The 17155-nt window shown below is 35.2% G+C and overlaps 1 protein-coding gene across 5 annotated transcripts in view; it reads left to right on the forward strand.

Annotated features, from left to right (window-relative positions):
• Positions 1-17155, forward strand: part of SMAP1 (small ArfGAP 1) — a 215969-nt gene that overhangs the window by 37972 nt on the left and 160842 nt on the right. For 3 of the 5 annotated variants that reach the window (XM_058734395.1, XM_058734391.1, XM_058734392.1), the window contains exon 2: positions 9417-9550. The exons of 1 other annotated variant lie outside the window; for it this stretch is intronic. In XM_058734395.1, the coding sequence (XP_058590378.1) occupies positions 9417-9550 (134 nt within the window). Of the gene's footprint in view, positions 1-9416; positions 9551-17155 lie in introns of those variants that run through there. One more of the 5 variants, XM_058734393.1, reaches the window with a different exon arrangement.

The following is a 17155-nucleotide window of genomic DNA, read 5'->3' on the forward strand; positions in this document are numbered from 1 at the left end:
CCTGCAGTTAGACTTTGAAGTGTGGAGAGATTAGGGGGTAGACTACTTTTTGTTTTTGCCTTACAACCTCTTCCCATGCCTGATGGAATAGTAGCCCATGCTCCAAACTTTCTTTGGAGGAATCTTAGCAGAATTTTTCTTATTTAGCTTTATCTATTTCTCTCTTGTCTTTGTTTCATACTTACTAAGCATGTGCTGGGCACTGAATTAAAGTGCTGGAAGTCTGTAGATGTAGTGATTATGATGGTTTATTCTCAAATAGTTTGAGCAACAGCCATTTACAAATATTTCATAGTAAATGTTTTATTACTATATTTGATGTAGGGGTGTAAAAGTAGCCCTTCATAGACCCTAAAAAACAAACAAAACCTCATTGGTAATTCTTAAAAAAAATTTTTTTTTAAATGTTTACTTATTTTTGAGGGGCACCTGAGTAGCTCAGTAAGTTAAGCATCCAACTCTTGATTTCAGCTCAGGTCATGATCCCACAGTTAATGGGTTCCAGGCCCGCATCGGGCTCTGTGCTGGCAGTGCAGAGCTTGCTTGGAATTCTCTTTTTTTCTTCTTTCTCTTGCCTCTCCCCTGTTCTTCCATGCTCTCTTAAATAAACTTAATAAATAAATAAAAATAAATGTTTATTTATTTTTGAGAGAGAGACAGAGTGTGAGCAGGGGAGGGGCAGAGAGAGAGGGAGACACAGAATCTGAAACAAGCTCCAGGCTCTGCGCTGTCAGCACAGAGCCCAACGCAACTTGAACTCATGAACGGTGAGATCATGACCTGGGTCAAAGTGGGAAACTTAACATACTGAGCCACCCAGAAACCCTTCATTGGTAATTCTTAAACATGCCTTAAACATTTCTTAAGGTATGCCTATACGTGAGGAAGGCATATCCACTTCCTCAGGTCCTTTGTGTTTATTGTTCCTATTGCCTTAATTCCTCTTGCCCAGATAGCTGCTTGGTGTGTTCACCTACTTTCTTCAGATCTGTGGTGAAATACAAATTTTCCTGACCAAATAACAATTACCTTTCCCTTCCTTCTTTCCATTTTTCCTTTATTTTTCTCCATAATATTCACTGCCATTGACATACTGTTACTTTTACATGTTTGTGTACAGCTTTCTGTTAGAATATAAGCTCCATGAGGGCAGGAGTTTATCGGTTTTATCACTGAATCTCCAGAGTCTTAAACAGTAGTGCCTTGAAATAGTAAGCATTCAGTAAATATTTGTTGGTTAAATACATGTGCTGCTATTCTGACTGTAACAGACTTAAGGAAAAAAAAAACCATTTCTGAGGGAATTAAATGTTATAACTTTAATGCTTTTTCTGAATAGAGAGGTTTTAAAATTCCTTTGTTCTAGAACTTTTCTTTTAAAGGTTTATATTCTATTCAGTTATTGGTTTGGTTGTACATAAGGTTCTTAGCAAATAAGATACTGAAGAGAAACAACTGTAGTGTGTTAAAAGTTGATTTTTTTTTTAATAAAACAAAAATATTCTTTTCTTACCATTTAATGTCAGTTTTGTTTCAGACGAATTGTAGAAGAAACTAATTACCTCTGTTGTTGCAGGTGATCTTTGCACTTACAGGGCTTTTTTTGTTTGAGGTTTTTTGTTTTATTTCTGTTTTTGTTTTGTTTTGTTTTTAAGATAGGAAATTTCTGTGAGCTCAGTTTTTAGTAATCATAATCGCTTGGCCGCTATTAATGCTTCATATTCCAGCCTCCAGGAAGTGATTGATTAAAACAGCATGATCCTTCTAATCAGCATTGTAGTGATTCTTTGAAGCTTGTAAAGCCACTTAGGAACTGTGATTATCAAATGTCATCCCTACATGTCATCTTTAACAGTACTGATGCTACTTTATAGGAAAACATGAATTTGAGGTAGGTTAACCATAGGTGACTAGGTCATACCAAAATATGTTACTTTCAAATTTTAATAAAAGGAATATTTTAAAGAACATTTTATTTCCTTCTTAGTAAAACATTGTATGTTAAATAGTTAATATTAAAAAAAATTAACTATTCTGTTGAGTGTATTTGCTGAAAGAAATGGTTTGACACTTGTTGAAATACTACTTATGGAACTTCTCTTTAAACTTTTGGGTTTTATGCTGAAACCTTTTTAATAGCACCTGCATCCATGACTTCTTGCCTGACATTTCTGTGTTTCTGCCAGGGCTCTATATCCTAAGATCATCAGCTAGTGTATTCTCAACTTCAACTTCTACTTCTACTACTGGCTGCCATTCTTTTTTTCTGGTAAAGTAAGGGAAAAGCAATAAAAATAATGTGTGATGTTCATGTCTACATTTAAAGAAATGTACACAGGATTTTAAAAAAAATTTTTTTAATGTTTATTTTTGAGAGAGAGAGAGAGACAGAGAGATACAGAGCACAAGTGGCAGACGGGCAGAGAGGGAGACACAGAAACCAGAACCAAAGCAGGCTTCAGGTTTTGAGCTGTCAGCACAGAGCCTGTCATGGGATTTGAACTCATGAACTGTGAGATCATTACCTGAGCCAAAATCAGACATCCAACCGACTGAGTCATGCAGGCACCCCTACACAGGTTTTTTTTTTTTTTTTTTTAAAAACAGCCTTATTGTGATATAATTTACATACTATAAAGTTCACTTATTTTAAGTGTCTAATTCAGTGATTTTTTTAATGTTTTAACAGAGTTTTGCAACTATCACCATAATAAAATTTTAGAACATACCGTTATTCCCAAAAGACCCCTCTTCATGCTTATTTGTAGTGATTCCCCTCCCTGCAACATACATGTACAGGTTCTTTTGCAAGGTTGTAGTTCACCTGTTTACAAGGTAGAAAACATGTTTTCATGGGTTGTTGCTTGGTTTTCTTGCTGATCAGCAAGACCTAGCTGACCATGAACAATGAAAGGCTAATCAGAACTTTCGGGTAAAGAACAAAAGGCCTTGTGATAGCAAAAGAGAGAGCTTCTTCCTTGTTTCATGTTTGATTGTGGACAATATTTTGATGCAGGCTATTCTCTTTAGTATCTTTTTTCTTTTATTTTTTAAAGTTTTATTTATTTATTTTGAGAGAGAGAGCAAGCAAGCAGGGGAGGGGTAAAGAGAGGGAGAGAGAATCCCACGATGTGGTGCTGAAACTCAGGAACCATGAGATCATGACCTGAGCCGAAGTCAAGAATCAGGTGCTTAACCCTCTGAGCCACGTCACCCTGGAGCCCCTCCTTTTTTTTTTTTTTTTTCCCCAGTTTATTTATTTATTTTGAGAGAGAGATACAGAGAGTGAGAGAGTGGGGGAGGAGAAGAGAGAGGGAGAGACAGAGACAGTTATGAAAATACTCTTTACAGCTCAGTTGATTTTTGCCCTCCCTCTCCCCTGTCTTCCCCCTTGATCAAAATTCTCTATCCTTTGCAATTCCCTTCTTCAACAGATCAAACCAAATCCAGTTCTACTGCCTATAATCTTGGGGATCATGGGGAAAGAAATAAAGTTAATTATAATAATGTGGGAAGAATAATTCTGGAGAGTTGAAAAGATTATTTGCATCTTTAGTCTATATTATTGGCCTCCACAGTAAGTGAGTTGGCATTTCAAAAAGTTGACACAATGAAGAAAAAGCAGTCTGCCAGTGTAAAGGAATTTTGTTTGGAAGGTTGGAAATATCATAGTAGGAGATGGAGAGTTTCCATAGTTGCAAATTGAGATATGTCCGCGGCAGAGTCTTGGCTCTTTCTCCCCCCTTTCTAGCATTTAAAACCCTAAATTTCTTACTTCTGAAAATGGTGTGGTAATATTTCCTACCCCACATTTATTAGGATTTCATCAGACAGTATATTTGGGAATATGGTGAACGATGTCTTGAATATTCAGTATGGTGGTGGTTTCCTCTAAAAGAACCTTCTAGCAATTTTGGCAGCAGTAACTCAGGTGGCTCAAGGCCTTAGCTATCATTTGTAAGCTAGAGGCTGCTTACATTTTTATACCAGATGTTGTGCTGCATCCAGAAATCAATAAAATGATCCTTTTTTTAAAAATTTTTTTTTTTTAAGTTTATTTATTTTTGAGACAGAGAGAGACAGAGCATGAACGGGGGAGGGTCAGAGAGAGAGGGAGACACAGAATCGGAAGCAGGCTCCAGGCTCTGAGCCATCAGCCCAGAGCCCGACGCGGGGCTCGAACTCACGGACCGCGAGATCGTGACCTGAGCCGAAGTCAGACGCTTAACTGACTGAGCCACCCAGGCGCCCCAAAATGATCCTTTTCTTAAAGACATCACGATTTCTCAGAAAAGATAGCTAAAACAATTAACTGCAAAACATTGTGATAAATGTTAAAAAATTTTTGGGGGGAATTGGAGAAGGCTTTATAGAAGAACCAGTCTTAGAAAGAAATTGCATTTAGCAGTTAATGTTGTACTCTCCGTTCCTTATCTTGTTTTATTTTCTATTTATATGAAGAAAATTCAAAGCAGTTTTTCTGTTTGCTAGTCTATCATGGTAATCAGAAACTTAAGAGAAGTTCCTTCTCAGATGAGAATGCAGTTTCATCTTTTTTTTTTTTTTTTTTAATGTTTATTTATTTCTGAGACAGAGAGAGACAGAGCATGAACGGGGGAGGGTCAGAGAGAGGGAGACGCAGAATCTGAAACAGGCTCCAGGCTCCGAGCTGTCAGCACAGAGCCCGACGCGGGGCTCGAACTCACGGACCGCGAGATCATGACCTGACCCGAAGCCGGCCGCCTAACCGACTGAGCCACCCAGGCGCCCCTCATCTTATTTCTCAAATGGTACAAAAGCTACAAGACAAGTTTATTCAGTATATTCACTGATGATGGATATGAGTTAAGGTGCTAATATTAGTGAGGCCAAATAACATCTTCTGTTTACTGGAGCTTTTAGTGTGATTGTGGTTATGAGATAAGTAATATTAGTTTAGTTGGTGCTAGCTTATTTGTGTTGCTTTTAGTGAGATAGTGATATGGATAACTCAAAATAACCCAATATTTGAATTTTAAATAAACTTTTGATTTTTTTCTCAGCAGATTTGATTCCTAGTATGTTAAAATAAATTTTCACAATTTGAGTCATATACTCAGTAAGAGTAGTGAAAACAGATAAAGAAATATGCTGAATGCTTGAGTTAAAGCCTTGTCAAGAATATTCTAAAATCTTGCTATTCTAAATGTGCTTTGTGTATGGCAACATGGGCATCACTGGTTGTTTCTTAGGAATGCAGGATGTCAGATGCCATTCCAGGGTTACAGAATTAGAATCTGCATTTTCATAATGTCCCTAGGTTTGTGTATGCACATTAGAATCTGAGAGATACTGATCTAGAACTGACTTTGCCTTTCCTTAGCTTAGTTTGAGATACAGCTGCTACAATAATTAAACCTTCCAGGTAATTACCTATTTTTATTTCTCTATTTGTTTATCTTAGATTTTTGTGTAAACTTCAGAACAAATAGCTGGAAGTATTGTAAGTGATGGAGAATGGGGAGGCAACTCTAGCTAGAACAGTCATGAGAGTCCTCTGTGAGCAGGTAGCGTGTGAATTGAGGCCTGTACAACAAAGTGGGCCAGACATGTGAAGACCCAAGGAAGAAACATTTGGGCAGAAGCAGCAACAAATGCGAAAGCATGAAGGCCAGACAGGACATGTATGATAGTATGTGAGTGGGAGTGCTGTGGTGAACTTGAAAGTGCTATTAGAAGCCTTCTTCAGAGTCAGGGTAAACCATTGAGCCTGCCATATAAGGCCTCCTGCTATCATCTCCTGAAGCTGTCCCCAAATACTTTTAATACTCTAGCCTCCAATCATACCAAAGTCTTCTACCATACCTCACCTTTGTTAACCTTTGCCAAGAATGTGTCTTGGTATATTCTGTGCCTACTGCCTACTAGTCAGCCTTTAAATTTTTAGATCAGGCTTTGTCACCTATGTGAGACCTGCATGCCTTCCAGCAGACTTTGTCTCCTTAGTTGGAGACATTGCCCCTTATGTATATTGCCTTATGCTAAAATTGATACTCCGTGTTATAATTAAGATTTATCCATGTTGATACATGCAGGTTATTCATTTTCAAATTGTATGGTGAGATAATCATACTAGTGAACATATAAGTTATTTCCAGTTATTTAGAAACCATGCTGCTATAAATTTTTTGGTACAAGCTTCTTAAATATACATGTATTAGTTTCTTTGTGTGTTTTTCAGACATATTCAGCCATGACCCAGAGAAACATTGTACAGCATGACTTGATTTATGTGTGTACGTGTGTCTGTATACACATATATGTAATCGATTTTTTAAAAAAGTTGAACAAAACTATATTTACCCTTTGTGTGATGAACTTAAATCTTTCTTCCTTCTCTTCTAAAAATAAGTACTTATTGAGATTAATGAGTTGTGACCTGCCATATAAAATAGCTGCTGTAGGGTATGTTATATGTGAGTGTGTATGTGTACTAAATATGCCATATTACATATATAGCTTGGTAAACCTATGTGTATGTGTATCTAAGCATGTGTGAATAGATTGCCTTGTAGAAGGGTTTATTCATCTAGAACTTTTACTGGATTTCACCAAATTGTTTTTTAAGTGGTTATACCTATTTATACTTGGCTTGGCCTCCTCACTCTGGGAACTTAGCTTTTTACCTTTGTGTCTATGGTCTTACAATAGCATTTACTTGGCAGAGTTGGTAAGTACTCATTGAATAGTTTTGTGAATGAAAATTAGGATTTCATACCAGTACTTGAATGACTGCCATGTTGAACAGTTACTATTTTACCAATTTTAGGTAAATTTTACAAGTTCAGTGTTATAGAGTGAATAACCCAATTGTAATTTTGGTTAGGCTTTTAAAAGTCTATTTTTGGTAGTCCCTGGGTGGCTCAGTCAGTTAAGCTTCTGACTTCAGCTCAAGTCATGATCTCACAGCGCAGAGTTCGAACCCCACGTTGGGCTCTGTGCTGATAGCTCAGAGCCTGGAGCCTGCTTTGGTTTCTGTGTCTCTCTCTTTTTCTGCCCCTCCCCCACCCACTGTTGCACTCTCTCTCTCAAAAATTAATAAACATTAAAAAATTTTTTAAAAGTCTATTTTTGAAGGTCCCTGACTATATTAGTTAAAATGTGATAACTGTATTCCAAAGAAAGATGCATTGACAAAATTGCATTATTATTTCAATTGGTAAAAAACAATTGGGGCTAACATTTCCAATAAGTGATAGCCGTTTATTTTTTCCTTGCAGGAATCAATAAAATGGTTTTTGATAGTTGTATGAAGCTGTATAAAACCTGAACATCAGTTAACATTTAATTATATCTCACTTTTTGTTCAATAGTAAATGGCCATTTTTTTCTATTACTGCTAGCATGATTCTTGTACAGTGCTTTTATACATTTGATCCCTTTGTTATCTTTGGTTATGGTAGAATGCACCACTCTGTTTGGTGCTACAACTTTTTACCTGTATGGACAGTTACTATCACATTGTGCAATTGATGCTTTCTAATTCATTCAGTCATAACATTTGCTGCATCAAAAAAAATTGTGCTATAGAGAAAAGTCTCCATTTGTATTTGGCTGTGGGTCTAACATATTCTGAGGGGAATCATTCTATTTTAAGAACAAAAATGAAGGAAGCCACACTTGGAGAGTGTTGAAAATCTTTTCCCATCAGCTCTGGACTCACTGCAGTTTTGGGAGTTGTCTTTTTCTAGAGGAGGAAAGTATTGTATTTTGATTTTCAAAGTTTCTTAGTATGACAATAACTTGCACTTCAGCAGTGCTTTAAAACTTTCAAAGTATTTTCCATACAAGACTCACCTAAGAATGAGGCAGCCAATGTTGACTATACTTAACATATGAGAACCTTGTTGAGAACCTTGTTACTAGTCCAGGAAAGTTTATGCAGTTCACTGGTGGCAGAGAAGGTTGAATACGGGTCTTTTGGTTTCTAATTCATTTTGATGCTGTTAGCCATCAAACATTTAAATAGAACATATCCTAGATGTTTCTCAGGTTATAGGTATCATTTCTGAAATTTAAAAGCAGGATATTTTGGCATAAATTGTATATGCGTAAACTACCTCCTAAGGAATTTTTGAGAGGAATATGTGTAGTTTTACTGCATTGTAATTACTGAGTTTGGTGTTATTTTGTAGATTTAACTCTCACCTTTAGATAAAAAGTATGCACTTAAAACAGAAGTCAAATGTTTTAAAAAGCTTGGTTTTTATTGATACCTCTTACTGTATATAGTTTTTTCATAATCAAGTGATTTATAAAAATCAATTAAGTATAAGTTTCTGAATAGTTGACACATAATTGCCAGATACTACTTTTATTTTTCCATTTTTACTTTAATTATATAAGCAATATATGCAAATAATCATATTTAAAATTATTGAGAAAATACTTTCAAAGATATAAAGAATAGTATAGCGAAGGCTTTGTATTCTTGTATCCTTAATGTAATTTCTCTACAATTTTTTTCAGAATTTTTTAACCATGATCCAAAGAACTAGTATTTCATAACATACCTTAGTTCATATATAACCTTTCTTAAATCAGGGTTATATTTGGGATTTATCCATTTCATAGACTTCTTGAGGCAGATGTTATTGTCCCTCATTCTTTCTAACAGTTGATTAAAAAGTTTTCCCAATGTGTTGAATGTAAAATGGGGGTTGTTGTAGTTTTAAAGGGCATTTTCCCTAACTGCTAGTGAGATCATGCATATTTTTATGTTTATTGTCCATACATTTCTTCTTATGTGAATTACCCATTCATATCTTTTTTATGTTTTTCTTTTATGTTGGTTGTCTATTTCTTACTAATTTCTACATTTCATTGAAAACTCCTTAATTTATATTTGTTGGCAGTCTTTTTTTTTTTTTTTTTTTTTGTGAGAGAGAGAGAGAGAGTGAGACCAAGCTGGGAGGGCCAGAGAGAGAGTGAAAACAAGCTGGGAGGGCCAGAGAGAGAGGGGGACAAAGGATCTGAAGCAGGCTCTGTGCTGACAGCAGAGAGCCTAGTGTGGGCTTGAACTCACAAACTGTGAGATCATGACCTGAGCAATACTTTACACACTTAATAAAGAACTTACTTTATACTGTGGGACATTACTGGTCCTGGTTTAAATATGCTAGTGAAAACACTATTCACATAAATTAGTTTCAAATTCTTAGGTTTGGGAAAGTTTCTAGAAAAACAAAATTAGTAAACTCATTAAAGTTCTTGAAGGTTGATTTATAACCTTGCTGCCGGCACCGTTGTAAACTTTGAGCATGTAGAATTTTGTAAGGCTTCATTGTAATTGTATAAAAATCAGTGTCTCACTTAAATGCTGTCATAATATTTATTTTAGTTTTTAATATTTATCTTTGTTTTTTCTCCTTAATTAGGTCCTCGATGGGCTTCCTGGAATATTGGTGTGTTTATTTGCATCAGATGTGCTGGAATCCATAGAAATCTTGGGGTTCATATATCCAGGGTCAAGTCAGTCAACTTAGACCAATGGACACCAGAACAGATACAGGTAAACATTTCCTTCCTGAAAGATTATTTTAAAATATTTAAAATGAGGGGTGCCTGAGTGACTCAGTTGGTTAAGTGTCAGACTTCAGCTCAGGTCACGATCTCCAGGTTCTGTGCTGACAACTCAGAGCCTGGAGCCTGCTTCAGATTCTGTGTCTCCCTCTCTCTCTGCCCCTCCTCTGCTTGCACTGTCTCTCTCTCTCAAAAATAAATAAGCATTAAAATTTTTTAAAAAAAATATTTAAAATGAATTTAAAATCTTTAATCCTTCTTATATCCAAGGGTTAACATTGAAAAGTAGTATATTAAAATGATATGTGCCACATATACAATTTGGATGTTACTTGAATTGTCTACTCACAAATGTTTATTTCTTTTTGGGTATGTAGTGAACTCAGTTTTTAGTCTATTCTTACCTAAAATGTTGATTTTGAAGTCTTTAAAAAATGAATTCCTTTTCTTTGTGTTGATGAAATTAGCTGGTATAATTCCATACTCTGTTTTGTTATTCTGTCAGTAGAGGGAGCCTGGGTAAAGATAAAGAATAAACCACCTCTTGCCTAAGAACTGACTTGAAAGATTTCCCTTCTGTACAGAAATGTTCCTGATTTTCAAACAGGGCCCAATAGTTGGAAGATAGTCCAGTTAGCAAATGTTCTAATGACTGATTTGGATTGTTTTGAGTGGTTTAGCATTGTTAGAGATAAATCTGTAATTTGAAGGGCTTGCCATTTTTATAGTGTGACAGTCTTAAATTCTCAAAATCTTTCTAATACTTAAGGATAACTGCTAAAATAAAAATGTTTATTTCTACTGGTTTTAATTTGTAATTCACAGTGAATTTATACTACTTTTTCTTATACCCTTTTTGAACTAGCCAAATATACAATATATATTGTTGAACTTCAGTGATACTCCTACATGCCTCCAATCAGAAAACACCAAAAAGAACACAAAAATTGGCACGGATAGGGTGAGGTAAGGGTGAAAGAATAGAATACAATCCTGAGGGGAGTAGATCATATAAAAAAATAAAGATTTGGTTAAAAAAAGTAAAACTTTTGTACTAAAGACCTGTTTATGCCAAAGTATATTCTAGATAGAACCAAGATTTAAATATTTAAAAGAAATTAAATCTTAGAAGTATTTGGAAAAAATAACAGATCTTTAGGCTGTAAAGTCAAACAATTCATTTAGTTCACTCTTAAGGTTTTGAGGTTTTTGCTGGCTAGGGCATAAAGGAAATATGACACTTTATGTATTTTCATGATCCTTGAGGAGAAAAATTATTTGTTCTATCAAGGAAGCATAGCTTTTTGAACATTGCATATAAGGCACTGTTCTTGATAGCATCTCTATAGTAACTGTGGTAACAGATTTCAAATGTTTTTTCTTAAGTTGTCTTCAAGAAAATGTGAAGTGTAGCTTGAAAATACAACTTGGTGTTTGTATTGGGTTATGGAGGTACAAAACATTCAAGACCCAAGGTATATTGCCTTTTAATGGTTCATTTCACACTAAGGATAAAACATGAAATCCATGGACAATTCAGTTCTCCAGAAATAATATTTGTCTCAAGTAAGCTGTTAAAAGGGGTTGAATGGCAGTTTATTTGAGGTAGACAGCTGTTCTTTTCCTGTAGCTTAGAGCAGAACTTCCCAGTCAGAGGGCTACAGTTCGCTCATCTTCTGTGGAATAAGTTACCGTTAACAACAGCAAGATAGTGAATTATTAAAAATGGAAGGCTTTTGAAAACAATTATTAAATAATACACAATTTTTGAAATTGTATTTGGACACAATTTGAATGGTTTTCAACTGTCAGTTTCTTGAAATAAGAATTATTCTTTTGGAATGCAAGACTTTCGATGAGTATCACCAGAGAATGCTCTGTATGACTTCATATACCACACTACTCCTCTTAAAGATCAGATCTTCTGTGATAAGAAATAAGGTTAGGATGTGCTCAATTAAAAATTAAATAAGTAGACGATGAAGTTTTAGTTTTAAAAAAAAGTATGGAGAAAAAAGTATAGAGAAGGTTAATCACACAGACAAATGAGCATGACATCTAATATTCTTGTGGTGGGCCTTGTAAGTACTTTCTTTAAAAATCATTCTGGGACTGCTATTCTATAAAAATCCCCCAAGGTTCCATTCTACAGAGCACAACCTTTATCTTAACCTAGAAAATTTTAACGCAATTGATTCTAAAAAGGCAGTAGAACAAAGTGATTTAGAAAGTTGTCTCTAGATAGTTAGGTTGCCACAGTTAGACCTGGATGAGCTTGACAGGATACTTCACTTCAGGGTGCCTCAATTTCTTCATTTATGAAATGGAATAGTGAGAGTATCCAATTCTGTAGGTTGTTGTGAGGATCAAATAAGTTAATATGAGGAAAGCATTTAGAACAGCACTTGATACATTTTAAATACTCGATGTTAGCTTATCAGTTATTAGTAGTATTCATTCATTTGTTCATTAGGTAAAACCCTCAGTACTGCTGCCTTGAATATCTTTCTGATCCATGCAACATAGCTTCTTAGTAAATCCACTGTGATGAATTGGTTGTTAAATGTACTACGAGTAAATAAATAAATTGACTCGTGTGGTATTATTGAGTATAAATTACTTTTTTGAGAATATTTGTGAAGTATAATTAATTCATTTTTAGTAATATTGCATGTTAAGGCATTTTGAGATGATTAGGTGATCATATTGGTTGTCTGTTGAGGTTGCTCCTATTCAAATTTAAGTTTATCCTTTTGCCTGTAATGGTAGTTATGTTCCATTTAATCCACTTCTATTTATACCTCTGCATTTTATTTTTTTACTTAAAAAATTGAAGTATAATTATAGAGACAATAATTTACAGATATAAGTGAGTTTTATGTGTCTTGGCAAATGTCTATACTGTGTAACCAACACCCCAATGAAGATATACAGAGCATTTCCATTATCCTAGAGAATTTACTTGTGCCAGTTTAGGGGCAACTACTACATTGACGTCTGTACCTTTAGGTTGCTACAGGCTGAGATTTTAATCTTTTGGATAAGGAAGAGTGAAGATCACAGTGTGTTTTAGTGTTCCTTATTCATATGACATTTTATAAGAATTTCTTTGATTTAAAAAAGAAACAAAACTTGGGAGATTATTATTTGTAGAGAGAATTACTCTACTGCATATAGATCTACCCTGTGTCTTCCCTTATCACCCCCCTGCCCCGCCAACATTTCATGAAAATTATGCTTCTAGTTTTCAAAGATGGTACTTAGTTTTGGGTAGTTATATATATTTTTAGATCTTTAATAGTAAATGTGGAAACATGATTTAATCTCTGAGCCCAGTCAGACTATAAGTAAAAATGTTCTTTTTTGTATCTCTGTAAAATGTAACTACGTACTAAGTTTTGCTTCAGAGCTTCTTATCAACTGGTATTATACGTATGCCATATTTATGTCAGTTATTTATATACATGTTGTGAGTGTGTGAACCAAGTTTTAGGACATCTATCATATATCATTGCTGTGTTAAAATAGCTATATGCTTATTTTTGAAAGAAAATAATTTATCTACCAAAACTTATTTTGATTTTTATTAGCATGGAAATAGAGTTACTCACCTTACATTTTAATCAAAATTCCTTTTTGAAATGTGGTTCTTGGTCAGATTAAATGTCTTTAATTTTGAGTTTATTGTCAGGCACTTTTCAAATTTTTGGAAAGGACTATGTACTTCTTTAAATACCTTTTTAAAAAAAATTTTTTTTAATGTTTATTTATTTTTGACAGAGAGAGAGAGACAGAACATGAGCAGGGGAGGGGCAGAGAGAGAGGGAGACACAGAATCCGAAGCAGGCTGTAGGCTCTGAGCTGTCAGCACAGAGCCCGACGCGGGGCTTGAACTCACAGACTGCGAAATCATGACCTGAGCCGAAGTCGGATGCTCAACTGACTGAGCCACCCAGACACCCCTTTAGCCTTTACTTTTTATTATGTACTGGTTTGTTAACCCCAAGTATTACCATTTTCCTACATGATTTAAATTTTTTAATTATTCATTTTTCAGTGCCTTATTGAAGGAGTTAAAATGAAGAATACCTTATTTTTATTACAGAGGAACATTGCTTGTGCTCTTGTTTCTTAGCTTACTTTGTGCAGAGTCTTGTAAATGGTACTAATGAAACATGTTAGTGAGATTTTGTCCCTATTGCAAAGTATACTCCATATATTTGGTATTTATCGTGATAACATTTGGACCACTTTTAATACTTTATCTGTAAATCTTTTAGTGATACTCTCTCTCAGGTTGTTTACTACTGACTAGTGTCATTTATTGGTATGGTACTTAGTATTTTCTTGGGAACACCAAGGCTACACAACTGAAATTTATCGTTTATAAAGTATATCATGGGGAACTTCACATTTGAAATTGCCAGTCTCCATAGATACATGATTTATCCTTAGTGAACTTGCCTTTGACATTTGTAGGCATTTTTACCCTATCTTAATATCTTTACCATTTTTACTTTAGCTTTGACTATATTTTGGCTGGAAGGAAAGGTCTTTATTTTTTAAATGTTTTATTTGTTTTATTTATTTTTGAGAGAGAGAGAGAGAGAGAGAGAGAGAGAGAGCAATCGCAGAGTGTGAGGGGTGGAAGGGCAGAGAGAGAGGGAAACACAGAATCTGTAGCAGGCTCCAGGCTCCGTGCTGTCAGCACAGAGCCTGACCCGGGGCTCGAACCCATGGACAGTGAGATCATGACTTGGGCTGAAGTGGGGGGCTTAACTGATTAAGCCACTCACGGGCCCTGAAGGAAAGGTCTTTAAACTCAACTTTTTTCACATCGTTGTTTCCGATTGTAACAAAAGAATAGAAGCTTTCTTTCCTCTCATTCCATCCAACCCTAGTGTTTTTGCTTTGACTTGCAGCTTTTTGTTTTCTTGTTTTAGGGACAGAATAGTCGGGGGTTGGCTGCTAGTTTCTCTGCCTTTATTTTCATTTGCAGCTTTCCTTCCTGCTTTTCCACCCAAGAATTATACTTATTTGGAGGCATATTTAAATTCTTTCTTTTTCTTTGAAATGTATTACTTACACCCTTCTGCCATAAAAAAGTCTTCCTAAAATACCATCTTCCCCTCAACACACAGCTCTTGGCTTGTTCAGCCACTGAACATTTATTAAGTACTCACAGTGTGCCAGGCACTGTATTCTAGTGACTAGCTCTAATCTTCCTTTAGCAGTTGAATTTCTCAAGCAAGATCTTTACCCACTATTTCATTTCTTTACCTTACTTCTGCTTCTTTTAACTCATTTCTAGTCCCATCATTCTGCTAAGTATGTACTCCTAGAGAATACTAGTTTACCCCTAATGGCCAAATCCAACTCTCCTCCCTACTCCTTGGTCTTCCTGCTTCACTTGATACTACCCACTGCCTTCTTGAACCTTTTTCTTTGTAAAAGAAGTTGAAGTTACTATTCTACATCTTTTATTTGGTTTATTTAGTCTCTCTCTTTTTTTTTTTTTTTTTTTTTTTACTATTTCTTTTTCTGGTTTTTTCCCCCTTTTGGACATTTTCTACAGTTTTGTCTTTAGCCCTATTGTTCTTTAGTCTTTCTCCATAGGATAACCCATTTACTCTCACGGATTCACCTGTTATTTTTTTATGCAAATGGTTCTCCCCTGTCTTTCCAGTAGTGACTTCTATAGTGAATGTCAGTTATTTTTTATATTGCCTGTTAGAGACCTTTGGTATTCATGGATTTATCATTCTTAAGAAGCCTTGGATATCTTTGATATGAAGTGATTGGTAACTTTCCCAGGCATTCATTTTAATTGTATTAATTGTATGTTCTATGAGGCTGGAGTTGGCCAATTCAGTTGATTCCATAGCACTGGAATTTCACCATGGCTTTACATATCTGTTCATCTTTGTGTATTAAGTAATTCTTGTGACATAATTAACAATTTTGTTGCTTTATGAAAAATACTTTGCTATGAAACAAAGGAAGCTGGCTATTAATGCGACGATAGAAATGAAGAGAAATGAATAGTTATGACCAGGCATTTTTTTTTGTCAGATAACATTATGCGTTTGAGTAGAATAAAGAACAGAATATCAAAATTAACTGTTGCTCTATAGCAGTATCAATAAAACCTCTATATGTTTCATATGGAAACAGGAAAAAAAGATTTATGAAATTGTTTCAGTGTTTCAGTGTAGGAAATTTTGGCTACAGTCATAGTTATTAATGGGTAGCATTTATAAATGTTAAGATTGGAAGATGCCTACTAATCAGCAGCTTGACACATTTAAAATTTAAATAATAATCTGGTTGTTCAGACTGGTTTCTTAGTTAATATCATTATTCTGGTTAATCTTAAAAGCTTGTGGTGTCCTTTGGTTCTTCTCTCTTTTGTGTGCCTCTGTATTCCATCAGTTCTTAATTCTTTTGTTGCTCCTGTTGCTTTCCATTCTCATTTCTCCTGCAATGTCCACAGCTCTAGCTTATTCCTGATCTTTCTATTCACTGTCACCTCCCCATCACTTTTACCTACCACATTCAGAATAATCTTTCTGGAACATTGCTTTGGTCATTTGACTTCTCTTCTGAGAGATTTGTATTGGTTCTCCTCTGAGAATCATAAAAGTTTTATTTTCCTTAAATTGGTAATCATATACTTCTGCCATCTGGCTTCATTGTGTGTCTGTGACCTTACTCCAGATGCTCGACAGCAGATCTCTTTGGCTGTGTAGAGACAGCTGTTCCTGTTGAATTCTTCTGGTGGTGTGTATGTTTGTTTTTTTGTTTTGGTTCTGCTGTTGTTGGAAATGTTTTTTGCATATTCCTTTTTTCAAACCAAATCTCCATTCTTTAAAACCCAATAAATCCCTACTGTAATAAAGCTTCTACTAAATATGACTTGTGCCTAATTATCTACTACCATATATTGTTATTTACCTTTGTGCATGTCTGTTGGGTTAATTGTAACCTTCCAGTAGTTAGAAACTGTATCGTATGTGTATTTGTAGTCCTTGTGATGGCCTCCAGAATACTGGGAACACAGTATGTGCTTAATTTTTGTAATGGCACACTGAGAACAATCTTTGGTTTGATATAATTCTGTGAGATAATGTTTGCTATAGTTAGCACTGAATGGGGTAAATGGAGAAAATGAAAAAAAAAAATCAAGCATATGCTCTCAATTTGTCCTATATTATTTATACAGTCTCTTTTGTTTTTTTTCATTACCTCTGTCCTTTTCTTCCCATGTTCCTATATACTTTTAAATTCTCCACATACAGTAGCTGTAGGGAGTATAACTTAAGCTAGTGTGTGGAAGTTCCAAGGTAATATATGCAGGTACTTGAAAGGCAGTACTTTCTAGTATTTCAGGCCATCCAAAACTGAAACTGATTGCCTTGAAAAGTAATGATTTTGCCATTATTGGAAGGGTTTGTGCAGAGGCTGGGCAACTACTAGGAAATCTGTAGCTGGGATTCAAGCACTGAATGGGAAAATGAGAAATAATTTAGATGACTCTGAAGTCTCTTCCATTCTTGATCTTGAGATTCTTTGATTGTATGTTCAGTCTCTTTGG

Source organism: Neofelis nebulosa, chromosome 6 (genome assembly GCF_028018385.1).
Source record: "Neofelis nebulosa isolate mNeoNeb1 chromosome 6, mNeoNeb1.pri, whole genome shotgun sequence".
In the NCBI taxonomy this organism is placed as follows: domain Eukaryota; kingdom Metazoa; phylum Chordata; class Mammalia; order Carnivora; family Felidae; genus Neofelis; species Neofelis nebulosa.